At 39.2% G+C, this 18,498-nt stretch overlaps 1 protein-coding gene across 2 annotated transcripts in view; it reads right to left on the bottom strand.

Moving 5' to 3' along the window:
• Fam174a (family with sequence similarity 174 member A) overlaps positions 1-18,070 on the bottom strand; it is a 29,652-nt gene extending 11,582 nt beyond the window's left edge. Inside the window, exon 1 of one of the 2 annotated variants that reach the window (XM_028879083.2) lies at positions 17,469-18,070. In XM_028879083.2, coding sequence (XP_028734916.1) covers positions 17,469-17,902 — 434 coding nt within the window. In that variant the 5' untranslated portion in view covers positions 17,903-18,070. The remainder of the gene's footprint in view (positions 1-17,468) is intronic. The other variant, XM_028879082.2, reaches the window with a different exon arrangement.
• Positions 18,071-18,498: the final 428 nt, after the last annotated feature.

Below are 18,498 nucleotides of genomic sequence, written 5' to 3'. Positions count from 1 at the left end.
TCTAGCATACTCTCTAGTCTTTTCAATCGCTCTGAACTGAAGTTGAGAGATCACTTATTACTTTTTATTTATGTGGATGTGTGTGAGTATGTGTGAATGAATGAAACTTGTGTGGATGGCCACCTAAGCCAGAAGGATGAGGGTGTCATAACCCTTGCAGTCATAGTTACAGTTGATTCTGAGATGCCCCACATGGGTGCTGGGAACTGAACGCAAGGTCCTGTGGAAGAGGAGCAGCACTCTTAACTGCTGAGTCATCTCTCTAGCACCAAAAGATAAAATTTTAAACCTTACTTCAGATATTAAATTTTCCCTGAGCCTTCAATTCTAGCCTTTATCTCATGTCCTTGATGCCTCCTAATTGACAGAAACAGCTAAGCATTGCTATTACCATCAAAAACTTAGATAATGGAGGTCCTAGACACACATTCAAATTTAGTCAGTGGCTTATAACCTGGACTAAACATCTGAATCACCTGGGATTTTTAAAATGATCATACTAGGGCTATAATTAAACCATCATGTTCAGAAATAGAGACCAAGTGTCCCTAAGCTGGTGATTTCTGACTCAGTGATTCAAAACTATGAACTTGCAGCCAATGACCAAGTTGCTTCCAATGCAATAGCTTTAACACTATATACAGTAAGCAATGCTTCACAGGAACTTTTTGGAGATTAGAAACAAAACAAAATATTTCAGGAAGTGATCACAAATGAAATTTGTTTTACTTAAACTATAATTTACTCAGCTTAAGATAATAATGTTAACTGATATTTAGAATATTAACTTCAGCACCAATGGCAGAGTAATAAGGGCCTCTTCAAAAGTGACTCTGGGAACCCTGACAAAGTATCCATACATTTATGCAAAATACATATATTAAAATCCATGTTGGAATTGTATTAACCAACAGATACTATATTAGCTTTTGAGTATATATGGTGATATTTTGTGTCTCAATATATTGTGTACCATAATAAACTTATCTGGGGGTCAGAGAACAGAACAGCCACTAGATAGACATAGAGGCCAGAAAATGGTGGCACACACATCTTTAATCCTAGCCTTCTGCAGGTAGAGATACATCTGGATCTCTTTGAGTTCAAGGTCACACTGGAAACAGCCAGGCATGGTAAAACACGCCTTTAATCCCAGGAAGTGATGGCAGGAAGCATAAAGGTATATAAGGCAGGAGGACCAGGAACTAGAGGCTTTTTAAGCTTTTAGCTTTTAGCAGCAGTTCAGCTGAGATCCATTCGGATGAGGACTCAGAGGCTTCCAGTTTTGAGGAAACAAGATCAGCTGAGAAGTTGGCAAAGTGAGGTTGGATGTGGCTTGTTCTGTTTCTCTGATCTTTCAGTGTTCACTCCAATACCTGGCTCCAGGTTTGTTTTTATTAATAAGACCTTTTAAAATTCGGCTACAAGTATAAAATGTCTATTCTCAGCAATCAAAATTTATAAGATATCATGTCTGGAGAAAAATATAATTTCCAAAAGTCATTTCTTACAGACCTATCTTTATATCTACCTAAAGGTAATGGACCAAGAAACTGGCTTCTGTACAGTATTTAACATCACATATTTAACCACTGTAAAACCCAATAAAAGCTTTAAACTAGTAAGAATAAGACAGTGTGAAGTATAAAGTGGCACTTTATATTAAGAAACTATATGCTTAAACTAACAAATTTACCAATGCATATATAAACCAACACACACATATACACAAACATGCATATTTGTACATAATCACACATATCATATAGAACAGTACCTAAATGTTTCCTGTTATTTAGGTTTTATGGGTCAATATGATTTCTGTCAAATATTTGTCTTGGTATTTTATTTTGTTTATAATTGTTTAAAAAATTCTTGTATCTAGGACTTGTTTACAAAAACTTGCTGGCAGATGGAATTTAGCTTGTTTACCAAGATTAAATTTAGACTTATTAAAGCCCTCGACAGAAAAACTAAAAACATCACTTTGGAAAGAAGAAGAAAAAAGTTAAGGAAAGTAGCTCATTATTGGTCCCTTTTCACTTAATGATTGGTGAGTAAGATGCTCCTTAAATATCTGTGATGTTTCACATGCTGTCCTGTGATGTGAAAATGAGTACACAGTGCAACAAGTTGTGGATACTACCGTTCTAATATAGCCTTTTCTCTCTGGCAATTCTTTTAGTGGAATTCTTTTCTAAATCACATGACTTCCCAGTCTCCAGTTTCAGTCAATGAGGAACTTGATGTCATATGAAGTCATCTTGGGCAACAAAATAAATTCTCCCAGATCATATACATCAAATGGGCAATATGCTAGTAACCTGGATTAACCTCACTAATGCTTTAATCTGGAACTAAAGTCATCACACAAATTGAACAATTTCTTAATCTTCCAAAAACAGATAAATGCATCTGTCTAACATTATATCCCATTCCTAATTATAGTATAAACACCTGACTGCATTGATGTAAAAATTATCATTTGTCTTAGTTTATGTATTCTCTAGGCATATTCTCGCTATAGTTTACACTATAGATTTATTTTGTAATATATGTAAATACTACCTTTCAAAACTCTCTTGAAACCAAGAACCTATTTCATAAATAGATACAGAATAGTTAAGTGCTAAACATTAATAAATGGGAGGTGCATGTTGATTAAAATAAATTTACCATTTAGCATATGTGTTAACTCATAAAAGTATTAAACAAAATTTAAAAGCCGTATATTAATAGAACAACTTGAAATGCTATTTCTCTAAAAATGTCTTTCCCCATTCTAGTGATAAACGAAGTGATGGCTAAGTGGTCATGAGAGCTGCATCCCATAACAATATCAACTGCTATATAAACACTGCGGTATGTAGTGGTACTTCTCAAGGACAATTAAAAAACACACACAAAATTTAAAATAATTGTGATGACCCAATAACCTAAAATGCTAAGTATAAAATATACATTTTAATAAACAAAAATACTAAGGGAAAAAAGCTATTTTTTTACTTTTATCAGTTTATATTATTTTTTCAATCAAAACGTAAAGACTTCAAAATCCATTCCTTATCGTCTTTACTCTCATACATACAACTGTGCTAATAATCAAATACATAGTTATTAATATGCACACTTTTCAATTAGGCATAACAAACACATATTACAACATGAAAGAGTATTTTGTTGGTTCCTACTGAATATTATGACTATTACCTAAAACAAGTAGAAAAATATCGAATCCTGAAATGACAGGAGACAGTGAAACAGTAATCTATATTGAGCTACATTTAATCACAGCATAAGTGATTCAAGTCAGTGTCTTAACACAGATGCAGATTCCTTAATGTTTCATCAATTATGTTCAGCTCAGTCAGAACTATCTCTGTTTCAATAACATGCATCAGTTATTTATGGAATCAAAATAGAAGTACTAAAGTAAGCATGATAAAATTTTATGTAAAAATGTTTGATGCCACATAAAATAAACACAACAAAATAAAACTCCATTTCATTTTACTACTCTGCGAAAGTGTGAACACCTGATTTGATTCATAAATTTGTTTCTTCTCATTTTCTTTTACTGGAATATGTGCAAAGAATGTATTAAGTATGAAATAATAGAAATATTAGAATTTCTTTGTTTTATAATACATCCTAAATCGACTGAGGAATATATAAATCAATCACATTTATTATACACATGTACATATGAATCCTCTATGTGCTTAGACATAAAACAGAGTGGATTTCAATAAATAAATACATAACTATATATTTATATATTTGTATATTTGCATAAATAAAACTTTGTCATTAATTTCTTTACCATAAAAGTAACCAAGAATTAATGTAGTAACTTGTGAATAAGAATTAATTCGAAGCATTTTCTGTAATAGTAATATAAGGAAATAACAGTGAGCCCTATTAGCTCTCTACAATTTTCATCATGAAATCAAAATTGGATGTGCTATATAATCAAACCTCTTTGACTAACTGGACATCTCTCATTTCACCTCCTGACATTTATATAACCAAACACACCAGTTATCAGTTGAAATTCTTCTATAAACAGATAACAATAATGGATTATAGTGATATGCAGACTGAAAAATGTCCTCCAAATTTTGTAATTGAGTTAGAGTTGAGGTGCTAATTCCAAGAACTGCAGAATATGGCTTTATTTTGACATATGGTCCTCACAAAGGGAGAGTGTGTGTGTGTGTGTGTGTGTGTGTGTGTGTGTGTGTGTGTGTGTGTGTGTGTGAAATGGATAGGGGACTGTCTTAGCTACTGTTCTATTGTTGTGAAGAGACACCATGACCAAGGCAACTATTATAAAAGAAAACATTTAATTGGGGCTTGCTTACACATTCAGAGGGTTAACCCATTACATCATGGCAGGAAGGAGACAGGAATGAAGCTAGAGCAGTAGCTGAGAGCTTGTATCCTAATCAGCAGGCAACAGATAGAGCAGAGACAAAGGGCCAGGTGTGGGCTTTTGAAACCTCAAAACTCAACCTTAGGGACACACTTCATCTAACAAGGCCAGACCTCTTAATCCTTCCTAACAGTCTACCAACTGGGAACCAAACTCTCAAATATATGAGCCTATGGAGGCCATTCTTATTCAAACCACCACTTTCCTCTTTCTTCATGGCTTCCATCACCAACTCTTTATCTAGCACTATCAAACCTATATTATTATAAACATTTCATAGGCCAATATCACACAGATGAGTAACTACAATGCCGTACATAATTTATATATATGTTACATATATATATACATATATATATATGTATCATATATATAAATTGGTATTTGACATTGGAAATTTGGGGGCCTCTATTTACTAACTGTCCCAATAAAAGTAATTGCTATTTAGTGTGCAGATATATGTGGCAGGCATAAGCTATGTAGCTTATAAGCCTCATCCTTTATAATGTTTTAAAATAAGATCCACACACAAACAGCTTGACTACACAACTAGAAATTTTAAACATTAATGTATAGTGTCTTCATAACCTGCCTAAGTTATCTTAACCAAGGTTACAAAGTTAATTGGTCAAATGGTCTTGTGATTCCCCAAACAATATTCTTACAATATGTTAGAATGAATAACTTCAGTGAATATAAATTACGTGATGCATCCTCCCCCTTTTTAACTTTGGTGAAAAATAATGACTTAGCATCTACTGACACGACCAAACACAACGATGCTCGTATTAGCCCATCTCTCCCATTTCATCATGGTAGAGGATCTGTGCTTTCTTTAGTGATTGCTCTTAAGCCAATGTAATCACAATTGTATGAGAGCAATGATATAAACCCAGCCCTAAAGAATAGAAAATGATCACAATAACTGACATAAACTAATCACAAAAACACAGTTTCCTTGGTAGGCATTTTGAGTGGGGAGGAAATTAAGCAATTTAGACAAATGAGATTGAAAGAATGTCTCTTGTGGGCTTTCTAGGAAAAACTGCTTCCCCTACCCCCCAAAAAGGGGTCTTCCTTACATTCTAAAAAGTCTGTTGTGTGGAAACACAATAATTATGGCTAAATTATCTATCCTACAGAGACAGAGACAAAAAACTAAGAAAGCTTGACAATTTTATAAAGCCACTGTCCCAAACCTGGTCCGGCTCACAACAGGAAAGCAAAGCCGAAATACGTCTTTACAAACTGTCGATTGTGTATTTGGTTTCTGAGAATTCAAACCCTCCTAAGAAATAAATACCTAGTACTTAGGTTGTCTGTGAGACACTGCCATCCATACTCCATCAGTGACTACTTCCTCCTGACTCTCCTCAGGACCTGTCAGGTTGTTCTGTTCAAATGCCCTTTACTCTGAATACCTTCATCAGAGTTCCTCAGCACATTTTAATGTCAAAGCGCTAAGCCAACAGTAAAATAAATAAAATAAACCCCATTAACTCTTTATAGTCTTATTTGACATATACTGTTCAGCTTCGCACAGCAGTTCCAATACACTGAGCTATCTTATCTCTATCAGTGTATTTAGATCAAGGAAAGAATACAACTCTAACTAGGCTCCTCAGACTCCTATTTCAATGAACATCAGCCAAACAGTACAGCATTTTTTTCCTAACTAGTTTACATACTGGGATCCTTACACTAAAAATAAATAAATAAATAAATCCATAGAAATAACTAACATAAGAGTAGTACACAAAATATTACATATTGCATATACAAAAATACATAAAATATAAAAACGATTATTCATGGCATCTTCCCAAAGAAAACTTACTCTACCTATACACTCCTGTGAGTGGAAAAGCAACAACAGTCATGGTTTGTACCACAAAAAACAACCAACTGCAACTCACAGGCGGATTTAAGATGACCTGAAAATGAGCACCATTCTCACACCAAGACTGTCAATCTCGTAAAAGAATCGTTAAAAGTAGAATTCAAATTGGTTCCTGCAGGGCTGTGGTTGTACAGAAGTATTATGGCCTTTTGGTAGATAAAACTATATTCACCAAATCTGAACATACCCCCATTCTCCACTGAAGAACCAAAGCACCCCCATTTCAAGCAAGAACCTCACCCCAGCTTGAAATAGGCCTGAGTATCAAAATTCTCAGAGCTGCTGACATAGGTCCCAGGACAAAGTCAGGATGTTTGAAGAGCCATCTGGTAGCAATTGATTAACCACAGAATGCCCCAATGCCAGAGGTAGTCTATAAAGTTTGTCAAACATCCTCTATGGATGGCTTGATGAGGTCCCTGCCATGGCCTGAACTGCTTCAATAAACCTTGCTTTTGCATTTCGGTGAGTTCGTGTCTCTAGTAGTCTCTTTGGGGGTCTCGCGCCCAGGGCATAACATTTGTAACACACATACTTTCCAGCCCTAAATAGTTAGGATCATGCCTACTTCTAGCCAAGAAAACATGGACAGAAGCAGCTGTGACTAACAGCTGTGACTAGATAGTCGTCTCTAATCAATAACTCCCAAGCTCTGACAACTGCAGAAGACATGTGCTAAAGTAGCAAAACCAGTTTATTACATGAAGGTAAACTGTTCAGTTTATTCAAGTAATTCAGAAATACAGTTCAAACATCTAGCTGAAATTTTCTAAAAATAAATCTTATCCCATGCATGTGTGCTACTCAGAATTTTATGTAATAATGACATTTTTCTGTTCTGATTCATTGCTACCAGTGATGTAATCTCTGAGTGGAGGAAATGCTGCTCTAACTTCATTTTAGCTGCATTCATTCTAGATGCATATAACAGTGCCTAACAGACTAGACAGGAGAACCGTACCACACGGGAACTGTAAACACACGTGCATGTGTCATAACACAGCTATAGTTTAGAAGGAGTACAATTCGTTCAGGATGGAAGATAAACTGAAAAGACATATTGAGAGTAGAGGAAATAATTAGGATGGCTTCTACCAGAAGAACAAAGTTATTAAATCCTAACAAACACAAGGCTGTTGCACGTAAGGGACATTTGTAAACTGAAACTAGAAGACTGGAGGCAGAAGGTAAACAAGACTAGAGGCGGATCAAGCTCCTAGCCCGGGGAACTGTAAACGTGAAGGCATTCACCTAGTGAAAATCATGCAGCTTAAGTTTAGTGGAGGAAAAAAAAATACGATGGTTGAAGTTGGGCATAGTAGTGCACACCTGTAACTCACAAACTCAGCAAGCTGAGGCAGAATTGTGACAGCAAAGCCAGAATGGATTACATAGTAAGACACTGTCTCAAAAACAGAAACCAAGCTTTCAAATTGCAATTTGTGAGACTGTACCATTTGTCTAGTAAGAAGCTGGCTGACTGCGCAAGCTTATAACTCACAACGCTATTAGCAGGGTTGAAATGGCAATAGAAAACAAATTTCGGATGGATCACAGAGGCAGCGGGGATAGTAGAATGCGAAGGGTTGAGGGAAAGATACATGTCACTGGAATAGATTAAAAGAGGTAAGACCATTCCCCTTGCAAATATTCATATTCTATTATCAATAAAGGGACCTTGGGAATCAAAGACCAGTTCTCCAAGGCAAATAAATGGTGATCAAAACAGGAAAAAAGGTTGAGTGGTCCACAGCTGCCTGAATCATGACTCTCCAAAGGCGGAGGAACAGGAGTTCAAAGCCTGCCTTGGCTATATTTTGAATTAGAGGCCAGCCTGGACCACATGCAACCCTGTGTCAGACAAATATAAACAAACAAACAAACCAAAAGTTTAAAAAAAAGAATTTATCACTAAGGAAACTCATGAAAAAGCAAGATACTATACACAGAGAGAAAAGAAAAACTGAGACACGATGCTGCAGAAGCCAATGTATAAACTGTTGTATCCACTGTTCACAGGGGGTGGAGGGAGTGCATGAAGGGAGACAAAAGTATTTACAAACTGTCCTCTGTAAGGATACCCTAGAGTGGTGCAATTAGAAGCCAGGCTATGCAAAGGAGACTAAAATACAGGGAAACGGATGTAGCAGATAAGATCATGCATGTGCAGAGGGGGGGTATGGACATAGACAAATGGGGATATTTCAATGCAAAAGCTCTTTGCTGCTCTGCCCATGTTACTCCTACCATGTGAGTGTTAGATACTCCTTCCTGTCTTCTCAGATTCTGTGCTTTCTCATACCTTCAAATGTTCCTTCTCTATTTACTGTTTTCCTAGTATTCACATTCAAACATAATTGGACAGTTTATTCTTGAATACACATCTCTTTAATATAGTAATCCAAAAATTCTCCGTCGGTAGGAAGCACAGCTTAGAGTAGGCATTGGAGAAATCAGATCGTCAATCAAGGGTGCCTATTCTCCTCAACAGAAGGAAATGAATGATACCTGGTTACCTGGAATGCCAGAGTGTAAATGGTCAGACAACTTGATGATCCTTTGCTATTCTATCGGAGCCGGCCTCCACCTGAATCCCCCAATATCCGGAGCATTGTTTAGGCCCTAATCCTGAGCTTTGTCTCTCAGCGACTACAACCATCCTTATGACACCCTCCACCCACAGAGTCTGTTCTTATGCTTATACAGATCCTTCCTCTCTAGGCTCTAGCCCTAAGCAGTTTATGGCAACCAGAACTCATTCTTATTCCAAAGGTCACAGGTGCTTTGCTACTTTGCTTTGTAGCTATGCCTAAGGCTTTGTTGGTGATACTTGTTACATGGAAACCTTTTCCCAGAGTTTTATTGTATTTAAATATCTAAAGGACCAGACTCCAGGAGTTTTGACCCAGTGCCTGAAAGGTGGTACTCAGCTGTTTCATCCCACCACATAGGGATCATCTTCCTCCAGGCCAAGGAAGTCCCTGACACCTGCCTGCAATTTTTCAATTGTTAACAGGAACCAAAATATTTTTCTGTAAAGGTTAACTGAGAGTAGACTGGGTTAGACCTGAAGATGACACATGTAAATTATAGACATATAGCACAGTGTAAACAAATAGTTACTGTTAACAAAAGAAAGTGCCCTTTCAAATGGCCTGTCTCCAGAGTAAGACCCCAGAGCAGTTTCCTCCAACATCAAGCTTGATCTGTTATTCCTAAATTCCTCTGACTTCAACTGATCACCCCAAGCAGCAATAAGACTCCTTGACTGGACAGCTGGCTCCATGAGAAGAAACATGACTTAGCTTTGAAGTCCCAACAACAAGAACAATTTGAGAGGTTTAACATTCACTCAGATTTACCATGAACTAACTATACTTTAATATAGTCCACATTTATCACCATCTTTCAAATACTTCCCAAATAACATGCCATACACACAAATGCAGTACATACATGCTGATGCATAAGGCAAAGTCCCTCCTACTCTCCATTCTTGAAGTCACTGAGCAGGGTCTAGGATGAATAATATCAAAGAACACCATATTGATATAAACTTCCCTGCATGTCAAAATGACAGGAAAATGTCAGGAAACATAGTCCTGGCATTAACATCTAAAAAAATTAGAACATGTTTACATTTCAACTATACACAAAAGATATTGACTAAATGCAGCAGTCTTAGGATATATGGAAGGACAGAGTGAAAAGACTGCATTAAAAACACTCAGGGAGAGCAGGATGCCTTAGTGAATAAAAGGGCTTCCTGGAAAAGCCTGACAACCTGAATCCTATCCCAGGCCCTACTATAGAAAGACAGAATCAACTCCTGAAATTTATCCTTTGAACTCCTCTTATGGGTCTTGGCCCACATGAGCCAGCATCACACACTCACACACACACACACACACACACACACACACACACACACACACACCATCAACAACACAATAATAAAACAACTGGAAAAAAATGAAATGCTCAAAATGCAACTGTAAGTTCAGTACACAGGAGATGGAGACAGGAATATCAGGTGGTCAACGACAGCTATGTAGGGAATTTGAGGTCAACCTGAGCTACATGAGAATAAAACATTGTCTTGAAAAAAGAAACTCTCAAAAGTACTGATTATGTTTAAATAATAGGAGAAAAGAGGTAGATTTACAGATGATGCTTAAGAAGAAAAACAATAACCATCATCACCCCCAAGTGGTCTTTACCTGGCAAGACCCATACTACCCGCTTTATGTAGATCTTTGACTAATCCTTTCAGGTAGAAACCTTTAGTTTCCCTGATTCACCAAACCTGAGACGGACTTTGAGGACACCATGTAACTTACATGTGAAAGTTGGAATACATTGCAAGGAGGCTGACTTCCTAACAGGCTACACTGAAATGAATTTGGGCTAGGACAATTGAAAAGAAATCAACATGGGAAAATTAAAACAAAATAACCCATTACTGTACTGGAACTGTTCAGAACTGACCCTTCCTATAGAATTATGACTTAGCAGGTGTGTATTTGAATAACGACCTTATGGACTGATGGGCTGGACTCTATACTGCTACAGTATCTTCTATGCTAACTGGTCAAATCATAAGATATTTTTGAGCCAGCTCCAAAGACAGGAGTTTTAATTTGCTGGGTTATAAAATAGTAACTTAAAACACAACATAATGGTCCTCCCCCAAACCTAAAGCAAAGATGAAGATGAGCATCAACTGTTTCTGATGACTACAAACTTTGCCTTCCTTGTAGCACTCTGTATTTCCTTATTGGTATAATCTCCCCAACAAAAGTCATCATCTGGAAAAATGGTCATTAGGATTGCTACCATCCTTGGCAACAAGTGAACTTCTTTTTCCTCAAGCATTTATTTCCTGAGCTGAAAGACAAAGGCAGAAGCAAAGAAAAGACACAGGAAGCTGTATCCCCTCAGTACAGATGCAGAGACCTGTGTGCTGTGCTGACTTTGTATCCTTCTTGTCTTAGCCTGCACTGATCCCCGCCTGCTCCTCAGAGCCTCAATTGTTCTATTTTCTTTCTTGCCTTTGACTTCTTAATATCTTAAAATTCTAGTAAATGCCAGCAGCACCCAGGAAGTTTTTCTTTTTTCTTTGTGCATATTTTGTAGGGAGAGAAGGCTGAGAGAGAATATTTCTGTTGAAAAGCTCAATGAGATAACTACTATTTTCCCTCTTAAGAGTATTTACACTCTCAGTCTGCTCAGGCCTACTTACTCTGCTAAATATTCAGGTGCAAGCTCTGTGCTCCTTCCTCTATGGAGAGGGTTAAGGAAAGTAGCCACTCTTCTCTAGCATTTCTGAGTCTTCTCCAGGAGTTTCCTTCCATGCTGATGACTGACAGGCTACACTGTCCCATCACTACTATCACCACCACTGGTCATATTTGGCATCAGGAGAGTAAGCCACACAGCTCATTTAACACTGTATTATTTCACAATATGCATAAACACTTGGGAAAGTTTCATCTCTCAAAAAAAAAAATACAAATGCTTGAGGAGTCACACTTCTTAAATATATTTCAAAGCACTTTCATATCTCTCTATGTAATATATTAAATATGTATTTCTTGTCTGACTAAGTGATGACAAACCAAAGCACAAATGACTTTCAAAAGATATATAAACAATTAAAAAGATTCTTTAAAAATGCACAAACTTCCCATCTTATGTGTTGCTAGTTCTTACTACAAGGTCTAGTACTGACAGGCACTAAGCAATACTTATTAAATTAATAGCAGTGACTAATGGATATAAATAGCTTTACAGACTTTCTGTCTCTATAACCACCTAAGCTGAATTTTTATCAATGGCATAATTTTATAATTGGTGGTGAAACTCATTCAGTAACTCATATTCTTAAGAAACCAGATAGGAAGCTGGACATGGTAGCACAGTTTTAATTCCAGCACTCAGGCAACAGGGGCAGGTATATCTCCAAGTTTAATGTCACCTTGTTCTTCATAGCAAGAACTAGGCCATCTGAGGGTAGATAGTGAGACTATCTCAAAAAGAAAGGTGGGGGGAGAGGAGGAATAAAGAAGCAGACAAGCCAATGTCTAGCAGTAGTAGTTACTTTAAAAATACAGCCATTCTCTGACTATATCTAGCTAATCAAGAAAATCTTTGAAGGATGAGGCGCAGGGCTGACATAGCACGCTACACTATTTTTCAGTTTACCACAGTAATGAGTATCAGCAAATACTAAGGTTGTCTTACTTTTTCAATTTGTAAAGTCTTAAAAAGTCACGTTCACCAAAAATCATCTTTTACAAAGAATCACTACCCACTTCATTTTTCCATAAATGAACTGGCCATCTTCATAGATACTAGCCCCTCAAATACGGTACAGTTGTTAAAGCCGACAGTGCAGTCACTGGTTATGCTAGGTCCAAGAGGACCTGGATTTGGGCAGGTCCTACAGATGTGCTCTAGACAAACCCTTATGCTTCTTGAATTTCAACTTTCCCCAGAAGAGAACCACCCACTTTGAAGATTATTTTACAAGAATTAGAAAATGTACTCAAATTATGTGACGTTATGTGTGATACATATCACTTAGTATTAACATTGATTAGTTTATATGTACCATAGAAAAAAATCTCAAAAGCAGTGTTTTAGTTACAAACATTCTTTGAAGGAAGAGTCACTTTATACTGTAGAGTAATGCTGTATAGTTTCTGCACACTAAATATTAATAGGACCCAGACATAATTATTGTAATTCTACTTTTAATTGCTGTACAATAACTGTACATACACATAGTCCCTGTCATCCAAAGAAGCCAAGATGGAAAAATGAAAAAGGATCACTAGCAAGGAGGGAGAGAGTGAGTCGGGGACTTTAATGCTTCTTTGTTGCAATTTTTAATTATCTGTATAACTATTTGGTGAATGTCCCTGTGCTCTTCCAGGCTGGAAGTACCATGGAGGCAGTATTGTTGATTTACCTCAAAATGATACTGTGATTGCCCAGTGTAGGACAGCTGAACAAACACTGGCTGGCTGAATGAAGACTATCAAAGCTAAATCTGGTGCTGATTACCACCATTTCAAAGAGCTCTTTATCTCTATTTCATAGAGTTCTAAGACCGGAAGAGTAGAATAACTTCCCAAAGAAGGAAAAGTAGATTTATCACCCTGAATTTAAAAAAGACACATCATGGGAGGAAAAAAAAGAATCTCTGCTTTAAGGCAAGAACAATTAATCATAAATTTTTAATAGGAACTGTTTTTACATAATCAACATACAATGCTTAGGACTGTAATAGCTCTCTAGGATTGTTTTCTGGCCTTACACATTTTGGCCAGGAGAAATGTCCTACAAAGAAGAAAGAAATCTAAGTAGCAATTGAGATATTCATATTTCTTCATTCTATCAGCAAGCAGCAATTATCCTTTAAGTTTCTAATTCTACCACTTACCTATTCAGCAACATAAAGAATGAATTAAAGCTCATTCACTATGCAACACTGTGCTCTCTAGACACATTGCACAGTGCTACCAACTTCAGTAATAGGCACAGGGTAAAGAATAAGACATACAAGATGAATTTTCACAGAAAGGCTGTATTCATCTTATGAAGTCTACTTTGCCCCTACAGCACTCCTGTAATGTATTCAAGTCCCTCTACAGAAAGAATGTCATTGTCTAGAGTATTTCTAGAATGCCAGTATAAATTATTTCTATCCAAATATTTGTGATGCTGAGTTAGATGGAGACAAAACATTTTTGAAGTCTCATAGAGTTTGTGCTGTGGGACGGTCTGTATGTCAAATTGCTCTGATTGGTCAATAAATAAAACACTGGTTGGCCAGTGGCCAGGCAGGAAGTAGGTGGGACAAGGAGAGAGGAGAATTCTGGGAAGCGGAAGGCTAAGGCAGAGAGACACTGCAGCCGCCGCCATGACCAGCAGCATGTGAAGATGCCGGTAAGCCACCAGCCACGTGGCAAGGTATAGATTTATGGAAATGGATTAATTTAAGCTATAAGAACAATTAGCAAGAAGCCTGCCACGGCCATACAGTTTGTATGCAATATAAGTCTCTGTGTTTACTTGGTTGGGTCTGAGCGGCTGTGGGACTGGCGGGTGACAAAGATTTGTCCTGACTGTGGGCAAGGCAGGAAAACTCTAGCTACAAATGGCGCCCAACGTGTTGGCAAGAGTTTCTACCTAAAACCTGAGAAAAGATTCTAAAATGGAGCTAAAAACAGCTTCCTAATTGTCTCTCTCAAATGAGCGGCAGCCTGCCGGTTTGAGTTACTGGCGGGTTCCTGGCGTGTGTGCTTGACCTGCAGTATGGCGGGAATGAGGCCTCTGCAAGTGGCACATTAAGCTGCATGGTGGATTTAGCCTTTGCTAGTACAAAACAAAAAGAGGTTTCTGGGCTACAAGCTGCTTTGATAAGAAGCATAGACCCACTATTTCTGAGAATTGATGGCTCCCAGAGCTGGCGGAAAACGTACCACCGCCATGTTGGGAAGCTGAAGTGGGAGGAGCCAGCAGCCACAGCGCCATTTCAGGCTTAGAAGGCTGCAGTTTAAAGCAACAGGCTCAAGGTAATATAAAACATAAGCTGCATAAAGATGGCTACCACACAGAGAATCTGGATTATGTTCTCTTTGATATTCGTAACTGAAGAGAAACATTTGATTGCAAAAGCTGTTGAGTTGTGCCAAAATGTATTTTAAAGGTACCTTAACTTCAAAATTTGGATGTAAGGATATGTTGCTTTGGAAAGAAGGCTCTGCTTTTGTTTCCACAGAAAGCCAGAGGCTATGGATTTGTTCCAGATTAAGATACATCAGGTTTGACCAACCAAGACCACCTGAAAGGTCTCCGATGACACCATGGCCCAGATGATCCAACATCCAGAATCGTTTCAAGGCAACTGGCTCAGATGATACAGCCTCAAGGACTACTCCATGATCCTAAAATTTTCTTTGTGTCCCCATAAGATACAGCGCCCCCCTCCAGCAGGAAGTAGTAAGAGAAGCTATGCCCAAATTCCCAAATATACCAAGCTGACTTTGGAGATGTGTAAAAGTTAAAACCTTCCTTTTAAAAAAAAAGAAAGGGGAAGTGCTGTGGGACGGTCTGTATGTCAAATTGCTCTGATTGGTCAATAAATAAAACACTGGTTGGCCAGTGGCCAGGCAGGAAGTAGGTGGGACAAGGAGAGAGGAGAATTCTGGGAAGCGGAAGGCTAAGGCAGAGAGACACTGCAGCCGCCGCCATGACCAGCAGCATGTGAAGATGCCGGTAAGCCACCAGCCACGTGGCAAGGTATAGATTTATGGAAATGGATTAATTTAAGCTATAAGAACAGTTAGCAAGAAGCCTGCCACGGCCATACAGTTTGTATGCAATATAAGTCTCTGTGTTTACTTGGTTGGGTCTGAGCGGCTGTGGGACTGGCGGGTGACAAAGATTTGTCCTGACTGTGGGCAAGGCAGGAAAACTCTAGCTACAAGTTTGATATAATAAAATTTTACAATTAAAATATTTGGTTTCATCTCATATCATCAGTATTCTCCCGTGGCACAAATAAGCAACTCTGGTTCACTGTCACACATATTTTTGGAAAGGGAGTCCAAATGAGCAACCACCATAATGAGGACAAAAGTATAATCTGGAAGAGTGTGAGTTCTGGGGATCCCAGATTTATCATCAATCAAGCTTTGGATGCCAGACAACCAACTACATTTAGAACTTGGACTATACCAACGTGTTAGATGCTGCCTGAAGTATGCAATTTTTATCAGTTGCAGTTCTGAATTTGGCTGTTCTCATACAACATGTGACTGAATCATCTAATACAACCAGAGAAGGCTGAGTTCTTTCAAGATTCACATAAATGAACAGAAAAGAGCAAAGGCAGTAAACATTTATATATAAGACTATAAATTAAATGAGGTAGAAAAGGAAAATCAAACAAAACCAAGAAAATTAACATTCTACCCATCTACGTACAGGAATTTTACACAGTAGTAAATAATTATATAGTAAAAAAGAATTTAATTTTCCTTTAAAATTTCTTAACATCAAAAAGTCTCACTTTGGTAATCACAAGCTTTTAATACTTTCTCAACATTGTCTAACTTCCCAGTGACAGAGAGTGGCTGTGGATTTTCTGAACTTTTTCAAATCAACAGTTTTTAGCTCAATAATATCGCGTATATGAGGGGTTTTCAAATGCTTTGAATTCCTTTTCATTCTTAAAAGTTACTAAGGGCTCCAAGGAGCTATATATATATGGATTATGCACAACAATATCTAACCTATTGATGAAATATGAGAAGAATTAAATACTTGATTTTAAATGCTTTAGAACGTTCATAAAACCAGAAATAGTAAAAAGAATGGCTCAATATTTTTCTTCAAAATCTAACATTTGGCCTGAACTATATATACAAAATAAAAACAGACAAGCAAACACTAGATTTTCAAATGTGCTTCTGTATCCAATTCTTTGTAATATTAGGTTAATGGATACAAAGAAAATCCAGCCTCAGATACATATCAACTTGGAAAACAAGGGAGCAATTTAGTAACCTTTTCTGATTCGTTTTACTTTTATACAACACCAAAGCTTGACAAGAGGTATTTCCTTAGTATCAGCTTCAATGTAGAATTTCAAACCTTACCAGTAAGTATCTGTACTTTATACACTTGTATACACTGACTCACAAATAAGAGTGCATTCTAACAGGCAAAACGCTGGCAAGTTAGTTACACCAACTGCAGAGTGTTAAGAGTACTTGCACAGTAGTGTAATCAAAATTCCAGGGGATGGGGGAATCACTTCCACTACAAGGTAAAGGTACCTTTTAAGGCAAAGGCAAGCCTCGGGGAACGAGATACTGGATGTGGTTACTGATATATAAGTGAAAGACATCAGTTTGAGTCGCGGAGGTAAGGTATCTCAGGCCATTAAGACAGCCAATCAGGTGGTCTTAGATTCCAGTCCCAGATGCTGGGGTCAGGGAAGGAGTCAAGCCCAGATCACAGACATCATCATCCATCCACCCAGCTTCTTGGGGCAGGTCACCTGTCAGCATGCTCTAGGCCGCAGGGGGCGTGGGGGGACCCATCGAGGCTCTGCCTCACCTGACTGTCCTGACCACGAAGTACACCAGCACCGCGCCGCTCACCACCACCAACACGGTCAGGGCCCGCTGGGTCATGGGCTTGTCGCCAGGGTTGGGGCTCACCGCCAAGCTGCCACCCACGGAGCCTTCCCCGGCTTTCCCTCCAAGGCCACCGGCCTCTGACTCCGCTCCGGGGCTGCTGCCATTGCGGCCCTCCGAGCTTCGAGGGCCAGCGGCTTCAGCCTGAGCTTGACCCCGGGGCTGGGCCGCGGTGGGGCCGGGAGGCAGCGGTGACAGCGTGCGCGGCCCGGGCTCGGGAACCCCGGATCGGGACGCCGCCCTGGCTGCTGTGGACAGCACCGCCCCGGACCGGCTCAGCGCGGGCAGCAACAGCAGGAAGAAGGCCGGAGCCAGGAGGCGGCGAGGCCCGGAGCAGCCGCGCGGGGCCGGCATCCTCCCCACGCCGCCCTCTCAGCACGCCGCAGCCGCCGGGCCAGCCTCCCGGTCCGCAGCGCCGACCATGGGCGCCCCGGAACCGGCCAAGAGCCGACTCCCCCGGCCGAGAGCCTGCACGGCGGGTGGCGGAGACTGCGGCGGCTTCGGCGGCGACGACAGCTTGCCGGGGCAACCGGAAGTTCGTACATCTCCGCAGCCACTGCTGCTATGGACGCCTCCGGTTGCTAATATGTAGGGGCGGGCCGCGCTCAGTGACGTCAGCGGCTCGAGCCGGCTGCGCACGCGCAGCAGTGGGAACCTCTTCCTGGCGGGCAGAATTTGCTTTTTTTTTTTTTTTTTTTTCCAGGAGTGGACTTATCAGTGAAAGCGCTGGGCCAGGTTGGGCCAGGTGAACAGGATATGGATTGTGTAAAATGAGCCTCAGTTCTTTCCATGTGGGGGGAACATGAGTGATAGGAGATTAAATTCCCTGATGCCAAACTTCAAAACTGCACCTCATCAGTAGGCACTTGGTCTCAGTTCCCTCAGCAGGATTACCAACTTCAAGGGGAGCTTTTTCCAGCTTCAAGGGTCCCGACTTTTCTTGGAAGCTT

This window comes from Peromyscus leucopus, chromosome 13 (genome assembly GCF_004664715.2).
Source record: "Peromyscus leucopus breed LL Stock chromosome 13, UCI_PerLeu_2.1, whole genome shotgun sequence".
Taxonomy (NCBI): domain Eukaryota; kingdom Metazoa; phylum Chordata; class Mammalia; order Rodentia; family Cricetidae; genus Peromyscus; species Peromyscus leucopus.
The sequence above is the reverse complement of the archived record's forward strand: the minus strand, read 5'-3'. Positions and strand labels throughout refer to the sequence as shown.